The 25,591-nt window shown below is 43.8% G+C and overlaps 1 protein-coding gene across 3 annotated transcripts in view; it reads right to left on the reverse strand.

Annotated features, from left to right (window-relative positions):
- Positions 1-1,049: 1,049 nt before the first annotated feature.
- gmip (GEM interacting protein) overlaps positions 1,050-25,591 on the reverse strand; it is a 51,159-nt gene continuing 26,617 nt past the window's right edge. For 2 of the 3 annotated variants that reach the window (XM_015349228.2, XM_015349229.2), the window contains 17 exons: positions 21,526-21,651; positions 19,762-19,826; positions 19,048-19,155; positions 18,443-18,523; positions 17,114-17,299; positions 16,085-16,222; positions 13,951-14,141; positions 13,345-13,436; positions 11,767-11,853; positions 10,856-10,948; positions 9,798-9,967; positions 9,023-9,199; positions 8,225-8,362; positions 7,204-7,406; positions 6,531-6,825; positions 3,174-3,276; positions 1,050-2,404 (listed from right to left, as the gene is read on the reverse strand). In XM_015349228.2, the coding sequence (XP_015204714.2) occupies positions 1,728-2,404; positions 3,174-3,276; positions 6,531-6,825; positions 7,204-7,406; positions 8,225-8,362; positions 9,023-9,199; positions 9,798-9,967; positions 10,856-10,948; positions 11,767-11,853; positions 13,345-13,436; positions 13,951-14,141; positions 16,085-16,222; positions 17,114-17,299; positions 18,443-18,523; positions 19,048-19,155; positions 19,762-19,826; positions 21,526-21,651 (2,930 nt within the window). In that variant the 3' untranslated portion in view covers positions 1,050-1,727. Of the gene's footprint in view, positions 2,405-3,173; positions 3,277-6,530; positions 6,826-7,203; positions 7,407-8,224; positions 8,363-9,022; positions 9,200-9,797; positions 9,968-10,855; positions 10,949-11,766; positions 11,854-13,344; positions 13,437-13,950; positions 14,142-16,084; positions 16,223-17,113; positions 17,300-18,442; positions 18,524-19,047; positions 19,156-19,761; positions 19,827-21,525; positions 21,652-22,075; positions 23,119-25,591 lie in introns of those variants that run through there. The other variant, XM_015349232.2, reaches the window with a different exon arrangement.

Below are 25,591 nucleotides of genomic sequence, written 5' to 3' on the forward strand. Positions count from 1 at the left end.
CCCTATTTCAGATTGCCTTTAAAAAACGGTGCAATTTTGTTTAAATCACAAATTGTTCCAACATACAGTACTGTATGTAAATAACAAAACACACATTCCCCTATCCAACAGATACGACTGCAGGTGTATACCAGCTGAAAATGACTCTTTTCAAAATATTTGGAGATGGAATTGCCCACTGAAATCTACAAACCAGACCATGTTATTAAACACTGTTCTGTGCTGTACAGTTTTTCAGAACCCAGCTTTGAATCAAATGTTTTTTGAGTGAACACAAAATGTAAGCATGTCAACTTCACTTTTCAAGAAACTACAGTCAGGCTAGGATGCACTTTTTTACACAAAAGGCTGTGGGAGTGTGGCACAAGCTTCCCAGCCACGTTGTAGAAACCAATACCCACAGCTGGATTAGATCCTCAGATCATTAAGCTACTAACTACCAAACAGGCTAAATTGTCTGAATGATCTATCATTTGTAACTATTGTTGCATAATGTCCTGTTACAACACCTTGGGACATATACTTTCTGGAATTTACCAACCCCCAAGGTATTTCGGTCCTTTCTGTAATGGGTTGTTTTTGAAGAGGAGCAGGGAGTTGAACTGAAGTCATATCAGGAGCTCGGCACGCTGGGAGGTACCAAGTCTCGGTGCGCGCCGCCACAACCGTGTGTGTAAAAATATTTGCCTTCCCTTTATATGCCGTTTTGATATCGGCTAGATTTTAGCTCATTTTACATTTTTAGGACTGTGCAAGTAAAAAGTAACAGGCTCTTCCCACACTCCCATTCTTGGTGGTAAATATGTGCTTCCTGTGTCTAGTTTTAAATGTCCTGTAGTCTCTGGTTTATGTGTCGCTGTTCATCCTGAAGTAAATAAAAGACACGATAAATAGAGCTCACCACAATTGCAATCTAAAGAGCAACAACAAACAAAGGATTGTGTTAAAAATATATAGACACACAGGTTGTTCAGCATTAGAATGATTAAAGCTGTAACTAAAAAAAAAAACCAAAGACAACTCATGAAACAATCCATATACCCAAGATGTGTATTGGAAAAATCTAGTTTAATATTTCGCATCATAAGAGGGAATAAGTGCTTTTTCCTTTAACCTTTAACAGCACATAACCTTGCAGTTGCTTTTAAAAAACCTTTTTAAAATATATATACACACACAAAACACAGTGCAGCATATCCCAAATGTGACCACAAGCATGTGTCCCAGCACCTCCTTGAACAAAAACGGCAGTGACGGCCCAGAACAGACAGCTGGCCCTCAGCTCTCAGAAGCAACACTTGTTCCTTCAGGGAAAGGAAACGGATTCCTTGCCAACACCAATCGGCCGCGTCAGTTTCAAATCGCCGAAGGACACAGGACTTGCAGCTCTCCGGGTCGGGCCAGGTGACCAGTCTCCCTCCCCGCCGCTTACTGGCTTATAAGAAGCCAGAGATCGCCAGCGCTTGAAAACGTGGAGTTCATTCCCGCCTTAGGAAAAGGGAGCAAATAATTGGTTTCTTCCAGCTAGGAACGGAAGGAAATGGAGGTGTTCCAGTTTATCTTCGGTGGGGTGGAATGAGGTGGCCACGTTTTTCAAGTGTTCTCATCACAACACACGTTGCCCGCCTCTAGTGCCTGGTCTGCATGAGACCTGTCTGTCTAGGACGACCCTTCACATAATTTGAACTGAGTCCAGGGTGTGGGGGAGGAGGTTAAGTACCACCAGATCACACAAAGCGGACCTGGCTGCCCTTTTCTGAGTCGCTCCGACGCAGCTTCAGTCCAGAGAGAACCTTCTGGGCTGTGTGCTCTTCCCCCGGATGTCTCTTAAAAGATAACTTGTCCCTGCTGGCAGGCCTGGCCCTGCTGCCAGTGTTGTTATTGGACTGGTTGGTGTTGAGGTTGGCCAGGCTGCCCGCGGGGCCTTCAGCAGGCCTGGCCTCGGGTCCGAGGCCCGAGCCGGCCTGGGAGAGCTGCCTGGTGGAGCCGGTACCTGAATCCGCCTCCGTGGTGCGCTCCGGGACGGGCGGGTCACGCAGGCCCGAGCAGACGGGGAGGAGTTCCTCCTCTGGGTGGTGTCCAGCTTTCAGGAGCAGCCGGGCGGTTTCAGGGGTGATCTCTAGCCTGCGCCGGGTTTGCCGCAGCGCGCCGGCCTCCGGTGAAGAGCTGCGGCTGCTGTTGGCGCTGCCGGGCCCGGTTCGCCGAGGAGGGGAACACCCCTCACCCTCTGGGTTCCCCCCGTCCCGGAGGGCTCCAGTCCGGGTCTTTGTGATGGGAGTGGCCTGCCGAGAATGTTTGATGGGCAGCCGACTGAAGTGACCTCTTGACTGAGCTCCTGTGACCATCTCCGATTCCTCGGCCTGTTCCTCTGGAACGCCGGCCTCGCTTACAGGTGAGTCCACAGCTGCGGGAGAGAGAGAAAAAAGAAGGACGGAGAAGGAGTGAGAAGAAAGGACCTGGAGAATTAAGGAGAAGAACAGATGAGGAGATCAACTCAGAGACACAACAGAGATGTACGGACACAGGCCAAGGAGCAAGACAAAACAAACACACATGCCAGAAAGAGAAAAGGAGCTGTAGAGAACACGCTCACTATGTCCTCTGCTTTCAACATCTTAACATCAGTGGCGTCTAGCTCAGCTCAATTCCTAGATGGTTGTGCTCATAACGCAACGTAGCGCCAACGTATATACAAGCATAGTGTACAAATAATGAACCACATAGCCGAGCACAGTTGAAACTGGCATGTGGCAGAAACAGCAGGCATTGCAAATTGATCAAATCCAAAAAAAGCAGGTGCAACAAAGGGCTCTTGGCCTTTAACAACTGTAAGAGATGCATTAGAGGTCCTGAAACTGTGTGTAAAAGACAAGTAATTTCCTACGAAAACTACTTTTTTAAAACCAGCTCGATCTGGAACCCTAAACAGACAACACTCATTAGCAAGGGGATACTCCATTAACTCGGAACTTCAGATGGAATTGTTCGGCATTGGCATATAGACTCAACTCGGTGCCAGTAATTTATGAGCAGGTGTTCAGTTTGGGGCAGCAACTGCCTTTAAGTGGCCCCATGTTCAGCTCTAATGGCAAACGAAAGCAGTCGCTGCATGCCTGTTCAGTAAGCTTTCACTGGCAGATACACTGTCCCTTCTCCCTCACTGGCCCGCCTACCTGCTCTGTCATTGGCCTCTGGGCTGAGCTGATCCACCGCCTCATTGGACGAAGACTTGTCCGATATATAGCCCTCGCTCGAGTCTCTCTTCATTGCAAGGTTCTGTTAGAGACCAAGAGAGAGGCACAGAGGGGTGCCAGTGTCACGTACGCTATGCAACAGTAAAGAGCCAACTCTAGGTTGATTTCTCTCCCTGACTCTCTCAGAATGTCACCGACCACTGCCTTTGTCCCTTATGTGTGCGGTACAGTCTGGCCGATGCTTGACATAGAATTATTACTCCTGCAAGCATCAACTGACAATGATCCCTTCTATTTTGTGGTCCTTGTGGCCTGTGTCAGTGAGAGAGCTCCTGGATATCTTGTATAAAAAAAATTTAAAATGTTAGGGAAGGGTGGTAGTGATAGCATAGCTGCCTCCCTGGTCTGCAGAGATTTGCTTCCAGTTGCTCATTGGCTCCGAGTACACACAGGGCCATTCCCTAGACAGGTTAATCTTGTAACTCAGAGCTCTTAGTATGCAAGCAATTGACACATGCAAGTTCTATAGTGGGTGAACAGCATTTTACAACCACTCTGGAAGCAGCTGTGCCTATTATGGGAGTCCAAACGGGTCAAAACCCCCAAAGCAGTTAGTCCAAAGCCTTGCCTTGACTCTATGCACTCCACAACATGCTGGAAGACAACTGGGGTATGAGTCTATTTAGCTGCTAAATGTTCACATGCTCAAAGCATTGAGCGCTGCAAGCAGTTCATTAAAGTTCATTCCTAGAATGAGCTTACATTCTCCTCTTACCTTACTGTCTCACATTCTCTGCCTCTATCACAGGTGCACGAAGGTGACTTGAGTCTCCCAGCTAACCAACAATAAGACCACAAGGATCGCAACAAACTGCATCCAATTAGCGTAAAATGTAGCTCATGTAAAAACCCTTAAAGGGGAACTGCAATGCTGTTTTTATATTTCAGGGTTAGAAAGAATCGGCATTGATGAGTTCATTTCAAACCAAAATTAAAGTGAAATGTACACAGTAACATGTTAAACCTCCAATTTACATCACAAAATAGACTAAATTTCCAGGCATGTGCAGAGCCATATTCTGCAATTTAGAATAAGGCAACAGAACGTCTGTTTAGGTGAAGCAGCCCAATTACACTGTAAACAAGCAGGCTTGTAAATACATCTCTTTTAATTCAAGTAGAAATACTTCTCTTGATTTCTATAAGGGTTTGCCAACAAATACTTGGCATAAAAACAATTTACTTGTGAACTGCATGCAGAGTTAACATTGGAACCTTTCTGAAATGCCTGCTGCACAACCTGTACATCACATTACATTAATCATTACAGTGACTAGTGAGCAGGAAGGGCCGCATCATGTTGCAGTTTGTGGGAACTCAAATGTGAGTTTGTGACATGAAAACTTAGCTGTACAAAGTTATTGATTTTGTGCTTAATTCAAAATTAATAAAATGTTTCTATAACAAAAATGATTTTTCTTTTTTACTGCAATTTAATAACTGAGAAATTGGGACTGCAGTTCCCCTTTAAGAACTTTAATATTTAATCAGTAAAAACCACATGTCCACCAGCATATCCAAACGTCCAACACATTAAAGTGCAACAACTATACACAGTAAAGAGCTAGTCAAGCAAAATAAACAAGTAATATCAATCAAACAGGTTTTGTATGGTAGAAAGCAATATTTCAGGACAAATTAACACTAAACTGGATTCAATCAATTCAATGGTTAGCTGCTCAAGAACTCAAGGCAGTGTAGTTTAATCAAGCCACGTTCTTAAGAGTGTCTAACATTGTCCTCTTCCTTATGTATTTAACTTTGCCCACATTATCAAACTTTGTTAATGAGAAAAGCCAGAGCAAAATGTAGCTTTTTAAGAAAAGCTGAAAATAAAATCAAAGGACACATTAGGACTCAAGCACAGAGCATTGACTGCACACTTCAGCACAAAAAGCAAGACTCGGCATGTTAATCTGAAAGCCACAAATGCATTAGTCCTAGTTTAAGGTTAGGCCTTGTGCACTGTTATTCTGGCAAGAAAATAAATTGTAACTGCAGAATGGCGGTGGAACTGCCTTGTGTGTTCATTAACAAAACTCCAAACTGATTCGGTCACAAAGGGGTGGCTTCATAGCCTTGTCTTTTCTATGGATCTCTCCCAACTATATTTTCACACACAATTTAATACTGAATGTTCAACAACAGACATGGGTCAAGAGGTTATAATAAAGGAGATGATAACCTTTCAACTTTAAATTATGATAAAAGAAAATCAACCTGTTGAAGCCCAGACACTGTTCATCTCCGTCTCATTTAGAATTGGCCAAAACACACAACTAGACAGTGATATGTATGGTGTCAGTTTATCATTTTGTTTTCTTACTACCTACAAAGTAGTAAATCACAATGTACCATTGAGGTATTGTACAGTGGTGAAAGAAAGAAAACTTTTTTTTTCTGGCAGCAGTCATTGAACCAGTCTGGATATTGCCTTCTGCCAGATATAAAGAGAATGCATCTACCCTCCTAAAACCTCCTTGACAGATATGCTCTTGGGAAGACCTAACATCAAAGACAAAACCTTTAGCCATGCCAAGTGTGGAAAATGCCACATAATAAAATTTAAAAGTTCAAAATAAAAGTTGAAACAATCTATCACAGAAATTTCACAGCCACTGTTGTGTGGTAAGGTATGAGCTCCATGGATCACATCAGGCCCACTCAATTGCATTGGGCCAATGGGATTCTATCCATTCATCCATTTTCTGAATGCTTCTTCCAATTCAAGGTCACAGGGCAGGGCAGCCAGAGCCTAACCCATAAAGCAGGATACACCCGGATAGGATGCCAGACCTTCAGAGGGCACACACTCACACTGGGGCCACTTTTCCCAGAAGCCCATTAACCTACAGTAGCAGTAAGTCTTTGAACTGTGTTGTGGGAACCAGAAGACCTGGAGGAAACCCAAGCAAACATGGAGAAAGCAAACTCTAAGCAGATGGCACCCCAGATCCAAAACTGAACATAGAGCCCCAGCACTGTTAGGCAGCAATGCTAACCTCTGCGCTACCGTGCTGCTCAAATGAATTTTACCGTGTTGCATATTTCTTAAATGACTAATGATATGGTATAGATCGGACCTGATGTTGTCTGGAAAGACTGACCAATCCTACACCCAGCGGTACTTGGTGCCCTGCCATTGGGTAATCTCGGTCACTATCTGCTATGCTCATACTTTGTCTGCCATCATTTTGGATTAGCTTTGCATGTCTTAGATTTAAGTCTTTCGATTTCCTAGGTTCTGGCTCGTGCTTGTCCAGCGTTCCATAATACCTCTAAAGACCTTGGGCGCTCCTGGCTGACTGGAGAAGCCTGTTCAGGTGGCTGCTGTGTCCTGGGACTTCCTGGCTCCGTTGATAAGACAGGCGAAGAGCGTGGCAAGTTCTCCGTCCCAAAAATGTGCTCATAGTGGGTAATGAAGAACTCCACTAATACGGCCTGGTAGCTGGTCTCCAAGAGATTGATCATGGACACATCCCCTGCCACAAGGGGGCGCATGAGGGTAGGCCCAAAAATGATGCCCAGGTTTTCTGGGGACATCTTGTTGACCTCAAACTGCTCTGAAACCCTGGGGGGAGAGAGACGAATCCATCAGCGGTAGACCTCATTTTTTTTCTTAGATTTAGGAGTTCTCTGCCCTCCTCCTGCCCTTAAGTCTATAAAGGGAAAGTTTAACATTTGAATTTCCTGTACGAATACAGTTCTCTATGTACAGTACATAAGCTCCTTCTAGCACTGACATCTAGGAATCATAGGGTCAGCTCATACTGGAGCTGACATTTTAATTCTTGCATTTTGTTAGATGAACTTAAGAAATAACACCATTATCACAAATTAAAAGGGCTAGCTGAGAAGGATGCAAGTCTTAAATTTGCAAAGTTTTGAAAACATCCAGTAGTCATTGCTAATCCACCATAGCAGCAGCAGAGCAAGGCCTGGGTGGTACCTGAAGAGGTGGGTGATGAGGTGGTGCAGGGTGTTGTAATGTGACACTGGCAGTTTGCTCAGAAGGTCCTTCAAACACTGCACCAGGTCCCCCTCCATTGAAACAGTCTCTGCGGTCGTCTCTTTCTCGCTCATCCGCTGGATGTTCTTTCCCAAAGTTATGAAGTCATCGTAGAGGTCAAAGATAACCAAAGGCTCAGGCAGCTAAACCACCACAAATCAAAAACCAAAATCAATTCCATGTATTCGTCCGTTATGGTACGTCCACAACGCACTGCATTTTGGAAGCAGGACACATTTTGACCAGTTTTGCCAATAGAAGAAATTTACAATCTGTAACGATACATATACATCTCCATAGAGAAACACTTCTTTTACTTTTTGAAACTCAAGCGCTCCAGCAATTCCTATTCCCCTCTGGGGAGAACAAGACCTACTGTACAGTCGTGCCTTTTTTTAAATGTCCACCTGCAACTACTGGCAGGTGATGCAAGCTCCACAGTGCTCAACAGGAGAGTCAGGGCTGAATGGGAGAATGGCGCATCTCTCACTGATGTCACTGCAAACCTTTAGGTCACCAGTTTCGTCTATCAGAAGGCCAAGAGAGGCTTGGATGACTAATCCCAGGCCAACCCTGCTGACATGAGTTGCACAGCACCACTACAGGAATCCCAATATAACTCAACCTGGATCAGACTAGCCATGTCTGGATTGTAAAGCTCATTCTGCGCTTTGAATGAGCGCCTTCACTGTTTCAGACACTCGGGCACTCCCATTACATGTGTAATTTTAACTGGAGCAAGCTGTCAAAGCCACAATTTCAATAATTAGAACGGTAATCTAAAAATGGGATGGAAATGTTCAATTAAATGTAAAAAAAACCTACCCATCTTAAACAACTCATTCAACAGAACATTTGCCACCAGTATCTCATGTAGAAGGGGAAGGTAACCTTGGTACTGCCATGCAACTAATAAGTCAGTCAAACCTGAACTGGAGTTACCGAAATAAGCAGCCCCCACCTCTTTGAAGAAGTGCTTGAGCACAGAAGTGATGTCATGGGGCGAGTGCTCCGACAGGTCCACCTGATCCCGCTGTATCTCGAAGGCCTGGCACAGTTTCTGAATGCGTGGCTTGGAGCCACTGACGCGATAGACGCCCTGAAAGAGATGAAAACGCCCGTGTCAGTTAAACATCCGACAGCGGTGTCATCTGATCATATTGTATTGTATTGTGCCAGCAGCCATATAAAACCTGCAACTCAAAACTGGCAACCCACTGAAGCTCTGCAGGTATGAGCCTGGTCAGTACCTGGATGGGAGACCTCCTGGGAAAGCTACGGTTGTAGCTGGAAGTATCAGAGGAGCCAGTAGGGGGCGCTCACCCCTCGGTCTGTGTGAGTCTTAATGCCCCAGTAGATTGACAGGGACACTTTGCTGTAAAAAGGTGGTTCAGACTCTCTAAGGTGATTAAAAATCCCAGGGTGTTTCTATAAAATAGTAGGGGTGTTACCCTGGCATCCTGGCCAGATATCCCCCTGGCCTTTACCAGTCATGACCTCCTAATAATCCCCATCTGTGAACTGGCTTCATCACTCTGTTCTGCTCCCCACTGATAGCTTATGTGTGGTGACCATACTAGTGCACTATGGCTGCTGTCGCACCATCCAGGTGTGCCTACACATTGCTGGTGGGGGTGGAGGGGAGTCCCCATTACCTGTAAAACGCTCTAAGTAAAGTGTCCAGAAAAGTGCTGTTAGTGCAAGTAATTATTATTGGCAAAAAGGAGGCCATTCATCTGCAGAGACCCGTTATGCCTACCTGTACGGCCAGTGCCCGGCTCTCAATCTCAGTTGTGCAGCGACGCACCACAAAGGGCACCTCCTCTGGGAAGTCCCTGGGTACCATGGAGAAGTCCAAACCAAACACAAAACCCCGCCTCTGGTCACACTCCTGCTGGCACGAGTCCAGGCACTTCCTGTGGAGGACCAGACTGCACTGCAGGACAACAAGATAGTTATCATGAAGCTCACTCTCATTCTTATCAAGCATTGCCCTGCCACCGTGTTTAACACTAACGAGCTTCGTGATGTAACATGTCAGATCCCCAAAACACATCGGAAAATGTCAGTGTTTTACAGCAATACTTTCCCGAATGCTCGAGTCATTCTGGAAAGCCAATTGTGCTAAAGTGCATGACCAAGAAAAAAGGTGTTATATCAAAAATCTCTCGGGATACCAAGAAAAAGCTTAAATTGCATGCTCCTTAAAAGAAAGTGGTATTAACATCAACGCATCTGGAAAGATCAGATGAGACGAATGAGCTGTACTCCATATGCAATTTCCAAATTTTATTTAACCAAAACAAAAACACAAAGGCAAAAATGTACAAAGCCGGTTTTAAAAAAGGAAATCTGACCAACGGTTGCTCTCAAAAATTCAAGTCTTATATATTGCGCCTGAAAAGCCACAGCCTCCTTTGGGATTTTTATTATTTTATCTGGGCTGCTCAAAGATCTTGCGTATAAAGACGTCACTGTCAGCGAAGAGCTGGCTCGCTCATCTTTGGCGCTGCCAGTTCTGGTTTTCCATTTACCTCCTCACACTCAATCCCGTTGACCAGGATGAAGTTGTCGCACTGCCGGCACTTCGCCATCTTTCCCTTCATCTTGCGAAGCCGGTGAGTCTGTGCGGCTCGGGACTGAGTGCGGATCTTGCAGATGCTCCCCAGTGTCCCCGTGTTCTCGGACGATGACTCGCTGGCATCTGAGAGAACGAGACGGACGCGCCCGTCATCACCTTCCTCTTATACCGGGAATTCTAGTGCCTTCTTTTATCCACCCAATTTCTAATTGCTTCTTTCAATTCAGGGTCGTGGGGGAGCCAGATCCTGTCCTGTCAGGGTACACCCTGGACAGGACTCCAGTCCATCACAGAACACACACTCATTGTTAATCATAATTTTCATAAAGTTGTAGGTGTCATTATTGCAATACTTATTATTGCTCTTCCGTTAAAAGAATTACTTTTGGCACATCTCAGTCATAAGCTAGTGAGTACCACATGTGCCGTTAACCGATAGACTGAAGGATTTAAATTAGTCAGACAGATTTGGGGATTAGGGATTTATGTGGTCTTTAAACTCCTATTCAAAGGGATTGATAAGGCAAAGTGCTCTGTGATGATGTTATGCGAGAAACCCTTGTCTTGGAATTGCAGATACACCCTGGATGGGATGCCAGTCCGTCACAGGGCAGACAGACACAAAGAACACATACAATCACCCAGAGCCAATTAACATACCAGTATATCTTTGGATTGTGGGAGGAAACCCTAGTGAACATGGGGAGAACATACAGACTCCGTGCAGATAGCACCCCCCAGGTCTGGAATTGATCTCGGGGCCCCAGCACTGTGAGGCAGCAATGTAAACTACTGCGCCAACCTGCTGCATGTAATCTTATGTAAAGGGTTTATCTCCGTGGATAATGGACAGAATTAGATGTATACTTTATTGATCCTGTGAGGGAAATTGCAAAAAACTGATCTCCGGGTTATTTGTTACTGACTCACCAATCTATTTGGCTGAAGTTTCTACTTTAAAATACGAGCAACATGGCAAACTGTATGCATTTGTGCAGGAGTAACACTTGCCTTCATAGAGTTGTCCCGCCTCCTTATCCTCCAGGTCCTCGGAGGACACTGTACCAGTAGAAGGCGCTTTTAGAAGTTTCCGGTTTGGGTGAGCTGTTAAAGAGATTTATTACTTGGAGGGAGATGTGAATAAGGCCACATTCAATCTTCTCTCAGTTCCTATTGCCAAAAGTTGAATTTTCCCCAGCTGCTGCTGAAATGGGACATGGCATGCTGGTTGAGCACAGCTGTTAAAAACACAGTAACACCTCATACCTTCAACAGCAAAAGAGCTACAGATAAATACAGCCCATGCAAAACGTTTAACAGATCAAATAATGGAATAATTTGGTACTTTAAATAAAAACAATAGAAAATGTTGACTGAAAAGGGGTAAGAAGACTGAAAAAGGAACTCTAGATTTAGGAACAATATATTTACACTGTATTCAGCAGTACTTCTGCAGGAATAGCCCTAATGCAGATTTAAATTTAAGTTTGACTTACTTAAAGGATGGCCAACACAACAGCATTTAGTACAAGAAGATGAACATCATGGTCACATTGCAGCATTTGATGAGCTGAATGATACACAGAACTCATTAATCATGCTACTGAAGCTCAGTTTAAGGATTTTCCATCCAAGAGCTGTTTAGACCAAGAACAGTGCCCCCCCCCCCCACTTCAAGAACTTTAAAAGTTAGCTGGTCTATTCAAATAATATAATGAAGGCTCTGCAATATGGACAATTTGCACATATACAAATAGGACCCTGTGCACTCTTGATAGTATTCTGTACAATTTAAACCCTTGGAAACCATGGTAATGTATCGTGTGGTTCCACCTGGATGTGTATCATAATAGCTCTGGAGTGCACAATCCACATGATACAGCTGTTTGAGAGCACCATGTATCTGCACATTAGAACCTCACCTGGGCTTGACTGTGGGGACTCCAGGCTTCCTCCAGTGCTCTCAGTGTCACTAATCCCGGTCTTTGTACATCCAGAATTACGTGCAGCTGAAAAGCATAAAACAAGTCTCCTTCAGAGAGGCAAGAAAGAAAATAAAAACACCAGCATTTAAAGGTTTAAATGTACCACAGTACACCAAAGTAGAGAACGTTCTGCTCACTGAAAGCCGAAAACCACAGATCTCAACTTCAGCCCTTGTTGAAATGCTGTTCTTGTTTTAACACTTCGCAACCATGCCTGTGCAGAAACATGTGATCGGAACCTCAGGTCCTATCACTGTGAAAGCTTAAAGGAACTGGTTAATCAGCTCTGCAGTTGTAGGAAATCAAGCCAACCAATTTGACGCAAACGAGCCTGAAAGGTTCAGAAGGGCACGAAAAAGGGTTCGAATGCACAGAGGGTCATTGGGCCCTTTATGTTCATTTGGTTAGTTCCCTTCAGGATTCTTGACCAGCACTGGCTGTATTAGGACCATCTGATGAGACATCAGGCCCCTGCTCCTCTGAAAGGGACAATAAAAAGCAATTTGACATTTTACACGTTTTTTGCAGGAGGAAAATGAGGAGCCCAGTAAAAACCCCAACAGTCAGACACCCCGAACTAATACGGGAGCCCACTTGGTTCGGTTTGAATGAACCGCATGCAACAGGCTGGTAGTTGCTTGTATTGCGCGTCTCTGTGCACCTGTATGGGCTGGAAAAAGTGGTGGTGCGGTCATCAAGCTTGGCACCTCCAATCCAGCCCACAGCAAGGTTACTGCGCCAACTCATGCTTAATGATCAAAGTCGCCAAGTCAATTAAGCAATTACGGATAAATTTACTCATTCTTCAATTAGGTTCACAGTCCTGAGTGGCAGTACCGTGTTTGACTACCCCTTTGCTATAGCCACAATACTTCACTTCCCAAAACTATATATACAGTAGGCTGTATGCTGTTCAGTAAACAGCTAAATTAATTACATGCTTAGCTTTTAAACAATGTTTTTTGTTTCAGCCAGCTTTGACTTCTGCTAATTGCTTTGCTGGAAAGCTTCTTCTTTTAGAGTCCTAAATGTCCTTCTGCTATTTTATTCTGTATGAATCATAAAAGTAAAGCTTCTCTTTGTGTACATCAGTGAACCGCATACACAGTTATAAACAAAACCTTTTAACCTATACAAAATAAACAAAACAGGGGGAATATAACTGAACATTCCAATTTTCTGAAAACATCGAATTTGCTCAATTAAATCTCAATGCCTCGAGGTAGTTATTCATTTCAAAACTAAAAACCATGTTAAACTACCACGTATTCAAAATTCCCATCTTGGAGAGTCAAGCAGGCTAAAATATTGTCAGCTCCTTAGACTGGCGGTCTGCAATTCTTATCTAGTAGGGCACGTGTGCCTGCAGGGTTTCTGGGATGATTTAGGTAAATGAAGAGCATACATGGAATGAAATACCCTCATATCACCAACATCTTTGCAATTATCTGTATCACGTTCTGCACAGTTCACGAGATCAAACTTCTAGATACTCAGAATAATGTAAGGGCTTACCGCTTTCAGTGGCACTGGAGGGTCGTTTGACGCAGGTCTCTTCAGGAACTGGATAGGGTGAATTGGTCTTCTTGCGACCACTAGAGGGAGACCTGAGAGAATGCATTAAAAGCAGTAGTTCTTGACTGCAGCCTGCACCTCTTTGGTTATCCAACATGTTAAAAAAAGTATTGAGGTAATTTCAAGTAATCATTGAGGTGTTTTCAAATATTACATTCTAAAGCAAATCTGGCACATCGTGCTTCCCCAGAAAGGGCATCTCACAACCTCAAGGTCCCACAGCTAAAGAACCACTGCATTAAAGCCTTGTGAAACTAGATGGAGATTGAATTTAAGAATCACAGAAATGCATGTATGTCCTGCAATTTGCTGCAATACCTGCACACATTTTGAGCGTTTCCTTTCCTGCTGCTGCTTTGCATACTAAGTTATTCAATTTCTGTGGATAAATGGAATATGTTCTGAGAATTATAGTCTGGAAAACACAGATGGTGATTTTAGTCAGGCGTTATGACAGCAGCTTTGTTTTATCAAGACAAGGCCCTTAAGGAGCCAACAATCAGCCGATGGCCAGTGCTGGAGTAAGGCCGTGCTCCTCCATCCCACCTCTTGCTCGACTCGTTGAACTCCTGGAAGGCGAAGGTCTTCTGAACCTGTTCCCTGCGGCGTCTCTTGAAGATGTAGCGCACGTAGGACTCCCCGGGCTCAAAGGGACGGCAGGTCAGATCCAGGTTGTGGTAGCCCAGGGGAACAGGTTCGGTCATCTGCCTCTGATAGTAGAACATGTTGATGGTGTTCTGGATTCAGAGAGATGAAGGGAGGGAGGAACAAAGACATTGTCTGAGCAATCTATAATAGATGGGTTCCACTGAGGCTAGACTGGGGGGAGATCTTCATGGTTGAGTGCATATAAGACCCGTTGTGTTTAATGCGTCAAATCCTATGCTGAAGTTAAGCACTGAAAGAAAATCTGCTGCTTGAAACTAAACCCCTTGATCTATTTACATTTAACATCAACTGAAGCCTGGAAGTCTGAAAGCATTAAAAACCTACATCACGTTACATCCCTTTGGCTCCTATAAGAAAGTGAATGGGTGCAACACAGGCAAAGGAATTAACTCTCGAGAGTATGAGCTAAATATGAGAAACTAGATGTAGTAACTGATTTTGATCTAGTGCCAAGAACCCAATAGGGCGCTTGCAAGGTTACTCTTCCAGCTTGAAAAACTGTATTGTGAGAACTGTGCACTAGAGACCAAGCAGCCAAATCACCCTGCAACTCACAACTGACAGCCCGCTGAAGCTAAGCAGGTGTGAGCCTAAGCAGGTGTGAGCCTGGTCAGTACCTGGATAGGAGAACTCCTGGGAAAAATCTAAGGTTGCTGCTGGAAGAGATTAGAGGGGCCAGCAGGGGACACTCACCCTGCAGTCTGTATGGTTTCTTATGCCCCAGGATAGCGATGGGGAAACTAGACTGTAAAAAAAAAAAGGTGCCGTCCTTTGGAAGAGATGTAAAACCAAGGTTAATGACCACTCTGTGGTCACTCAGCGGTCATTAAAAATCCCAGGGTGATTTCCAAAAGAGTAGGGGTGTTACCCCAGTGTCCTGGACAAATTTCCCATTGGCCTTTACTAATCATGGCCTCCTAATAATCCCCTCTGAATTGGCTTCATCACTCTGTTCTCCTCCCCACTGGTAGATGGTGTGTGGTGAGCATACTGGCACACTATGGCTGCACACTGGTGATGGTAGAGGAGAGTCCCCATTACCTGTAAAGCTCTTGGAGTGGAGTGTCCAGAAAAGCGCTATATAAGTGAAAGGAATTATGAAATGTAACATACTGTACAAATACATCCATGGGGAGTACTGGCAGTTCACACCAGAGGGCACTAGATCAGCTCAGCAAGAACACCACTGCTGTCGACTATGACTTGCATGATTGGAAGTGCACTGCACACAAAACATAGCTGTATAAAACACTGCTGTTGTTCACTGAACCTGAATCAACACCACAGTCCTGCAGGTGTAAGTCTTACATTGTCGATAAGCTTTGCAGACTCCTGCTCAACTTCTCCAAATTAAGCAACAGATTGATCCCCTTATGCCATGCAGAGCTCAGGTTGAATAAAACTCAAACACTCTCCAGGTCCAGGGCTACAGAGCCCTGACAGAGGACAAGCAACTTTATATAATGGTCAAGGGTATGAGGATGGACCAACAAAGCTTGAGAACAGCACAGTATAATCCACAATGTGAAGGCTGTGTATTTCTCATAATAACATTTACCAGTGAGAAGTGGAATTTGGTCCATCTGGCCCATTTTGTTTGTAGTAGTAGTAGTATTTGTAGTAATTAACCCCAGGATCCCATCTAGCTGTTGCATGAATGAATGGTACAGTAGTGTAATGTATTGAGCATTGCTGTGCACCTGTATGGGCTGGAAAAAGAGTGGTAGTGCGGTCATCAAGTTTGGCACCTCCATTCCAGCCCACAGCAAGGTCATTGCGCCAGCTCATGCTTAATGATCAAAGTGGTCTTCAGTAGCCAAGTCAGTTAAGCAATTTAGGATAAATTCAGTCATTCTTTACCTAATTAGAAGGTTCACAGTCTGGCTTGGAATTACCAAATTTGACTATTCCTTTGCTGGAGCCACTGTACTTCACTAAAAGGGTACTAGCTTCAACAGCGGGACTGGACAGCTTCCCAGTAGGCGGTCAGCGTTCATGTCCAGACACTCACCTCTTTCAGCACAAAGTCCCCCTGGCAGATGAGCTTGCGGGTATGCACAATGATCCTCTCCTTGGTCTTATCCAGTTCCAGCTGGCGCTGGGTGGCATCATTCACACAGCTTCTGTACATAATCTCAGCCTCCTGCACCTAATGTGAGAAGACATCATCCTGTGAGAGGGGGTGGCATGGTGGTGCAGGGGTCAGCATTGCATCTCAGCGCTGGGGCCCTGGGTTCAATCCCTGATGTGCTATCTGTGTGGAGTTTGCATGTTTTCATCGAGTTTGTGTTTTTGTCAGAAAGACTGCTCCAGTTTCCTCCCACAGTTCAAAGATTTACTGGTTAAGCTGACTGACTTCTGGGAAAATTGGCCCTTACATTTTCCCAGAAAATGGTGTGCAAGTGTGTGTCTGTGTGTCCTTTATGATAGACCGGCATCATGTCCAGGGAGTATCCTTGTGCCCAGTGCTTTCTTGGATAGGCTCTGGCGTGACCTTGAATTGCATAAGTGGTTATGCAATTCCACTTACAAAGCAACATTGATTGAATCAAGTTTTGCCAAATAATATGAGGATTTTTTGAATATCCATTTGAGAAAATCCATTTTAAATGATTTGGCAAGAAATTCAAGTTTATTTTAGCAATTGACCATGGATGGCTTTTGGTTATAAGAAATTTAAAGAAGTCTCATTTTTGGATGTTCATATACTCTTCAAAAGTAAAAGGAAAAATATTTGTTTTACTTCTTAAACTTCATTTAAATATTTTTTTTTGTAAAAAAAGGTTTAAAAATGTACTGTCATTTTTTCTATCCTACATTCCTAGTGTAATTGGGCCAACAATAGTTTTCAGATGCTCATTCAATATCACTGAAATTTGCCTCCCATACACAGTACACCCCATCAGATGAATGTTCCATCTTTAACTGGTCAATAAAAGCTGGATTCAATTCTCCAGCTGTGCAATGAAATACAGGAACCCAGTTTGTACATCAAGCATTTCCGGGGGAGGTCTGACCTATGCGCACAGCGAACTCTGACCTTGATCTGTGCCTCGTCTCGGGATCGCCTCCGCTTCTCAACAATCTTACTGCCGCTGGCGCCAGCACTGGTGGTGTTGCTGTTCTCCTCCTCTGCTCGTGCGCTCAGAGCCCGCGCTTTTTCCAGCTCCTCACAGCGCTGGATGTACTGCTGACGGGATTTCTTCAGAGCCGCAATCGCCTCGCTCTGCAGGGGGGAGGCAAAACCAGGATGTTAGAGATGGGCTGCACGCAATTCACTTGGAAGTGACATGATGTAAGGCAATATAAGATAAGATCACTTTATCGACAAGAAATTTATACAATTTCTTGCATTAGGAATTTGTCTTTTCGCATACCCCAGCTTGCTCTCCGTGAGACACACAGGCACACAGATGGGGAGAGAGAAGCCTGGGGTCAGAGCACAGGGTCAGCCATTTATACGGCGCCCCTGGAGCAGCTGGGGTTAAGGGCCTTGCTCAGGGGCCCAACAGAGTAGGAGTCCTCTGCCGGCCGCGGGAGTTGAACCAGCAACCTTCCAGCCACAGGTGCAGAACCTTAGCCACAGTGCCGATGCTCCAACCCATGTCTGCTTTTTGTAACCACAGCATTGTACCCCATTACCCTTGTTTCCCAGGATTGGTGTGACCTTGTGCTTTTAAGTTGAGCATGTAACCATTTGTATTTTTCTACTTGAATGCTCATCAAAAAGTATGTTACAATCCACCTACTACTCAGGGACGAGCTGTTTCTATGATCCAATTCTCTTGTTCAGTGTTCTGTTCCTTCATGCTGCTTAGTGCGTCAGGCTAGTACAGAACAGCCAGTAGTGTGTTCCACCCCAGGTAATCAACTCCACGCTCTTCAGTGTCTAACTGTTGGCTCTCAAAAATCAATCCGAGATGCTTACAAGGGCCAAAAATGTGCATAAAATGGTCATCCCATTCACACATTACTAATAAATCCTGTGAAATTTAGCCAGGATTCTAGGGCTAAAATCCATACCCTTGTGAGTAATGTCACAGAATCTTTAAAGACCATACATACAGAAAGACCTTAGTTTATATTCTCATGTGGAGGACAACACCCGACAGAGCAGTTCCCCTTGATTTGGAATGTATGGTGTAGAAGAAAGAGCGTCACCTACTGGTCCTCCAACACTACTTCTACATGATTTTCCCCTAGAAGCTCAGATATGCCATGCGGACAGCTAAGAGTGACAAATATGAAACACGTTAGGCAGATAAGCATGAGAAACTGACAGATAATTGAGGAAGTCAGACAGATAGGCATGAAAATGCGCTGGTGGTGATGGGAATGGGGGTGGGGAGAGACTGTTTAAGGGCCCCACCATTCTCCTCTGCTCCCGAATCCACTGATCCTTGAACTCTCGGCGCCACTTGTCAATCTCATTCCTCTTAGAAGCCAGAGCCTGGAAAAGGTAAGACCATCAATAATTAATCAGTACCTAATCAAAGCCAAAGAGGCAAGTACATGTGGAAAGTCTTCCATCACCTGGAAAACTCCCAGGAAGATTTAAACCACTGTGGGCTGAGTACGCGTCTATCATATTGGGTTGTGTAAACTATACTAAATTTAGGTTTGGTTTTTTTCAGGTGTTTTAGGTCTCTTTATAGCAGCAGCACCTTAAACACTTGTAAGTTTCAAATTAGACCAATTAAACCCATCATTAAGAGTTTCATGGCTGCATATACACTTGCTCTATTTAATAACATTAGGCTTGTCTCCTTTCATTTATTTTACAAGGAAAGCCAATTGAAATTATTAGAGCAATAACAATTGAGAAATTTAAGGGTAATAACTTCCTACAAGACCTCACCCAGAATTTGAACCCACAACCTTCTGGTCTAGAGTCCAGAGACCTAACCACTGCTCCATGTTGCAGCTCCTCTGTGCGAGTCCTTCAGCTTTAAAGCCACGGTCATGTGTCCATACCTGGCAGCAACGATGCTGTATAGTTTCTGTGACATTTTTCATCAAGCCCCAACAGTTGATGTCATGTTCTACGGCCATGGTGTAGATGTACTGCAGGGGCATCAGATCCTATAGAGAAAAGAACCAATTATATGACATCATACCCCTCACACATCTATCTCAGAGCCTTTCACAAATAAGGTACCAAATCTTTTAATTAAAAACTAACTTTGAACACATGGGATTTTGATAAATGATGAAGTTGGAGAGAGGGCTTTCCTTGTCTTATTTCTAGAAGGAGAGCATTCTAATCCTTAGGCCAGGCGTTTCTAAATCTAATCCTTGAGACCCCTACAGCAGGTGTTTGGGTCTCAGCAAAGCTCTTAGTCAGGTGCTTGAAGCTTGACGTGGGAACAAATGCGATTCATTTTCACTTGTTCCCAGCTATTAAAACATTGGAAGTGTCTCCAACTTTTGCAAAAATGAAGACTTTTGTGAAGGTTCCAGTGAAGCAGCAAGATCGTCTAGAATGAAGACTAGCTTGGGCAGGGCATCGAAAAGTGATTTGAAATTAAATTCTCAGATTTCTAAATATCACCCTTCACAGACACACTGACAAGCTTCCACCAAGACTATGCTTCCTGACTGCAGTCCTGGCGAGACACTTATGCTACAAAGAGGTAATTGAACAGATCAATCCATGCATTGAGCAATTAAATCACTTTGACCCCTGACCTGTTGAGTGACAATGGACCTGGCGGTCTCTGCTGCTTTCACCATGTTCTTTGAGAACTCTTGCTCTGGAAGGGAAAGGCAAACATTTAGAGCTCTTTCAAAACAGAACTTCATATAGTTTTCCTTTCTGTGGCAGTGTATTGTAAGCGACAGTGATGGGTCTGATGATCCTAAGATGCATCAATAACTTCACTACTGGAAAGAATTTCAGATTGGGTAAATGTTACCATTCGACAGACAAAACTCATCTTCATGAATTGGCACAGTAAATTCATGATCTGGCCAGGTTTTCATGCTCTTCTGGTGCACAAATTACATTAGCTTTGCAAACTCCTGCCTGCGTTATTCGGTTTCACTATGCTCTAATACTGTACATGGTTTTCCAGAGCAACCCTTAAGAAAGAAGACATCTAACCATCTTACTTTTTTCTCCACTTTTTACATTTGTGGTTTGATCACACCAGATGCCTATTGCAGCAGTGGGATTTTAAATTAAGATGAAACTGGAGAACATTTCTATACAAGAAAAAGAAATCATGATCTAGAGCACAACACAAATGCAATTAACAGGTAGCAGCAACCATCTTCCCACGGGTTAAAGATGGAAATCCTGGCAGTCCTGTAAAAGGAATGGTAGTTTGCCAGTGGATGAACTGCAAAAAGTTATATAAAGGATCGCTTCTCTCCAGTCTGTGGAACTCCTTATCACTTGTACTGTATAATCCATGCCGTCATTGCCGCACCACATTTACAAATCTGCTTATTTCCATAATCTTCTTATAATCTCCTCTGCCGCACCTCTCAAGATCAGGGTAGGTCATTGAGGATGACAGGCAATTATCAAGGATTTGATTTCAACCGAGACACTGCATGAAATTTCACCGAGCAATGTACATGGCCTGCATCCTTCTGTAGGTACCTCCCGTGATGAATATCACCCAAGTCTATTGTTAGTTCTCCTTCTGTCATGTTTCCATGCCCCACCACTAACATACCAGTAGCCCACACTCCAGAAAACCGTCAAGGAATGCTCAGACTTCATGCTGCTAAACCTCTAATCTATTTAAAGCATTTCTAAGAGGTGATAGATGATTTAGTTTGAGTTTTCTACAACTTAACTTACAATTGCTTGATGTCTGAATGTTAGCCAGATTCTGGCTTTCTTCACTCTTGGATTTCCAAGTATTTTGTAGTGGACTTTGTTCAGGAATTAGCTGCTTAAATCCCTAGACAGAGTGCCTTTGAAAGAGCTATGCTACATTTGTAAATATTATGACACTTAAAAATGATTGATGTGCTATGCAGAGTTTACTCAGTGGTATCTGCAATTAATGGGACACTTCTAGACATGTCTATGTAAATGTTTTCAAGCATGAAGAATACTGTCTATTAAGGCAGTGTAATGTGTGAGTGAGACTGGAGTTCACATATGAGTTACGATGTTGAATTACTGGTGTTGTGCAGGTCACGCACGCCTGAATTAAAATGGTCAGACTAATCCCATGGAGGTCACTTTCATTGGAATGCTATGATAAACACCTTACGTTTTTTGGAAAAAACAACAACATTGTCTTAATTTCCTCATGGCTTTTGCCAGGACTTTAGACATAGATAAATGCACCTCAGCTCAGGAGTATTAATAAATGCTCCAACTTTTGAAGGAGTTTGACATCCCCATAATGTTAACTTAAAAGGCTAGACTTCTGCACAGACCTTACCATTAAGAGGAAAGCTTTTAAAAGGAGAGTGTGGAACAGAACTTACCTAGAGTGAATCGTTTATCCATCCAGGTCAGCAGATCCTTAGCATATTTGCACCACATTTTAGCATACTGGAGTGCTATCTCCACACCCCCCTCACTGCGCTGCAGGACCGTGTCAGCATCCTGGACTGAGAGAGTGTACACAAGCATTATTGCCAAGTAAAAGCCTGAAGTATTGTTGGAGAACACCAATATCCCTATCCCTCTGCAATCTGTAGTTTCCCCTCGCTCCCCCAAAGTCCCAGTTCCAAAATCACTGGCCGTTTGTACAAAACCATTCCACTTCCAGAATTCAAGCAATCACATCTTCACGGCCACAAGAGGGAATTCACAGACGGACACAGGAGAAGGGGCACCTGCCACTGGCCAAGCGCAAAAATCTTTCCCTAAGAAATTGTGAAAATTGGCAGATCCTTCACACAGCGGTAACGGAACAGGAAAGACAAACTGCTTTGGATTTATGACTGATTCGAGACCATTTCAGGTACACTGGAGTTTAAAGTACTGTCACTCTCCCATCACACTCGTGCACAACAAACAGGACTGGCTTACTTCTCTCTCTATCCATGTCTTCGATGCCCAATAAAGACGAGTTCATCTATTCACCTCAACAGACCAATCTGCTTCACAGATTTACTAGACCTTTCTTCTTCATTTGTGGTCCAAACGCTATGAGGGATTTGTTAAAGCACACCTCCTCCTTTCTAACAGATCCCCAGCTGATCAGTCTCTCTCAAGTCTCCTGTCACTGAAGGATTTCACCGCAGGTTTGCAATCGCCTCTCTCAGCCTCTTCCCACGTAGGGCAACTCGTTTCCCTGCACGGCGTCACAGTGTGACCAAATTTATCTCCGCTGTTCCTACACTCGGCATTGCAATTCTCTGTTCCCCTGGCCACCCTGAAAGATCAACACCCGCAGCTGCTCCTAGGTTGTACCACTGGAATGACTGAATGCTAGCTACTTCCTTCCTCCCCAAACTGCAGTTTGAGGCTTCCTTATTGGTTTCTCAGCATACTCACTTTCCTAACAGCTCATCATCCGGCCATCCTCGACACCAAGATACTTCTGACACATCAATTCCTAACTATACTGCCTTCCCACAACGCCTTCATTTTCCATTACTATGGACAAACCAATACTAAGACCCTTCCCAGCTTCACCTATAAATGAACTGCTTTTTTCTTGACTTTCTTGTTAAATACCAATGACTCTTACAGGAGAGGTTCTAACATCTTAAGTTCAATTGTAACAGAGAAGAAAAGTCTCTTTCACTTTCAGTTTTATAAATGTGCATCAGCGTCTAATCCCTTTACCCAAAGTTAGCTTTTTCACTCTCTCCTACTTGTAAGGACGCGCCAAGGCCATTCCATAACCTCACGCGTCTCTAACCAAGACAGCCACCTCACGGTTCCAACCACAGAATTCCTCCAGATTTCACAGTCCCATGGGTGCAAGTGCTCACATAGTCCAACAGGGTAAATTTGTATGTCCACTCCGGCCGATTTAGACCACTCGGATGTGCTCCAGTTTGAGAAATATTATTAAGCCAACAACGCAGACATGCCTGTATAACAGACTGCTTTTCCCCCTCTGCCTCTCGCTCTCCCCATCTTTCTCTGCATCAGGATAAGGATTAGCTCTGTCCTGGAGCAGACTGTGGCAGTGACAGGCATTAAGGAGGAATGGGATTTAGCACCAACAGTGTGACAGGGCTTGCCATGGAAGATGGTGGAAGCTTCTTTTTCTCGCGGAGCTGGGCCAAGCCCCTTTCCAGAAACCGCAAACGGGCTGATTGCCTTGCAATGTGGGACACAGTTCAATCTGGTTCTTGACGTAAGTCAAGGATGGCCAATGGCCTTGGGAGCCATGAATCACCAGTACTGGCCCCTGTGCTTTTTGGATCACTTGTCCGGGACATTAACAATTCTTGGACCTCCAGGTAGGTGGAACACCAGTGAAATTCACACCTTTCTGAATCTTTTCTGCTGTAGGAAGCAAGTATGTAGTCCTATAATCAAGAACTGAAACATTCTCATTTTTACAAGTAATTGCACTACAGCAGTGTTGTAATCTCTCCATATACAGATACAAGTCTCTTAAGGGTTGTGGGAGTGTGGACAAGCTACACTATCGTGTTTTTAAAGCTGATACCCTGGCTTCTTTCAAGACAGCTGGTTGCCATTGCTAATCAGGACAGGAGGCACTTACTGACACAAAAGATTGTGGGAGTGTGGGACAAGTTACACACCATTTTGTCAAAGTCTATACCCTGACTTTGTACAAGAAATGGCTTTATGAGATGCTTGGATCAATTACTAACAGGCTCAGTTCACTCATTTGTAATTATGGTTTTACAAACAGGAGAAGCACTACTGTAGTCATCCTTAGGACATACTGTACATCATAAATGATGATTTTATTACAAAATAGCTTTCAGCACTGAGTAAGCAATGGAAGGACTACCGCAGACCAATTCTTTTAGAATAGCTGATTTTTACATCTCTCCGATAAACTCGGTGATCTCAAACCAGACTGATATGTGAATTATCATTAAGGCCCGATGTATGAACATCCAAAAACAGACTAGCACGGTCTTACATGGAAATTCCAGCCAGTCTATTAACTGATCCATTTACTTGATACAATGCAAAGAACATATGTTACACTAGTTCAGGTGGGTAGCTGCGTCAGCATGCGTAGGCTGCAAAGGAACAAGTAATAGGTTTATTCCATGCTGAAAAAAAGAAGAAAGAAAACACGTTTCGGCCATGGAGCCTTCTTCAGGTGTGAGAAAGACGAGGCATATGCTACACTAGCAGAAGCCCTCAAACTGAGCCCACACTGTAATCCCAAAAAGTATTCTGTAGACATTAGGACCCCTTTGGAGAAACACTATTAGGACAGTCATTAAAGACAATGGGAAACCCTGACATGTAAACAATTGGTTCACTTGTAAATGTTAAAGGTTAACAACGCCAATATTTTCAACTGCTTGATGCGAGCGAGAATCCCAAACCCCACCCACCCAATTCAATGTACAGTAATTAGAACTAAATGGGGAAAGAATGTGGCAACAGCCACTGGACAACTGTTCAGCTTTAGTGAAAGAGTTAAAAAAATGATTTCCCACATTAACCTTTGATAAATCAAGGCAATTAATACACTGTGACAGAATTCTGGCACTTCTCTATATCCCTTACATAGCTATCATCTGTCACCTAAGCCCAAATCCTCTTCAGCTTCAAATCCAGCTGTGTGGTCTGCATGTGTTTGAAGAGACAGCTGTCTTTGACCGAAAATCAGATTAAATCAGGTAGAGCCAAGATTACAGTGTGTGAGAGAGCATATTAATGATAGACCTGCCCTGGACGGAGAACCAATGTTGGAGGATATCAATACTGAGGTCACTGTAAATTAGTCTGTCATGTCAGATTCAGGGGAAAGCCAAAGCCCAGCTCGGCCAACATGCTCACTAGGGGAGAAATTGGAGAATTTTTGCCCTAGCATTCATTGATGAAATCCACCTCCAACAATCCCGCTGTCACTAACTTAGCGAGAAACCCATTTACTTGTTTCACACCGGTTTCAGTACTTAAATCTGCAGTTATTTACTGAAACCTTTTAATTCATTACTGCCTATTCCCTTTTACATTGGAGTGGCAAAGGAATCGGTCATCCTGTGCCTTTTTCACATGTGGATTTTACATGTACAGTAGCTTGCAAACCTGCTGCAGAATGAGGTGAAAAAAAAATCGATCGGACCCTGTCAATAATTAAAGATTTTCCTAGGTCACCCCAAAAAAGAAAAAAATACAGCACTGATGTGCTGATTTTTGCACTCGTTTATTTTGATGGTGGGATTTAATTTCCTGAAAGTTCATTAAAAATTAAAATGCATTTCTAAGAAAACCCGCATCACCACCCCCGACACAAAAACACTGATGGAAATCTATGGGGAAAACCCTCTGGTACATCAGAAATGTCACACATGAGATGATTTCTCTGGAATTGCTGTGAATAAGTCACTGTGAAAACTTCCCCATTTCTGAATGTGCCCACGACACTTT

Source organism: Lepisosteus oculatus, chromosome 11 (genome assembly GCF_040954835.1).
Source record: "Lepisosteus oculatus isolate fLepOcu1 chromosome 11, fLepOcu1.hap2, whole genome shotgun sequence".
NCBI classification, from domain to species: Eukaryota; Metazoa; Chordata; class Actinopteri; order Semionotiformes; family Lepisosteidae; genus Lepisosteus; species Lepisosteus oculatus.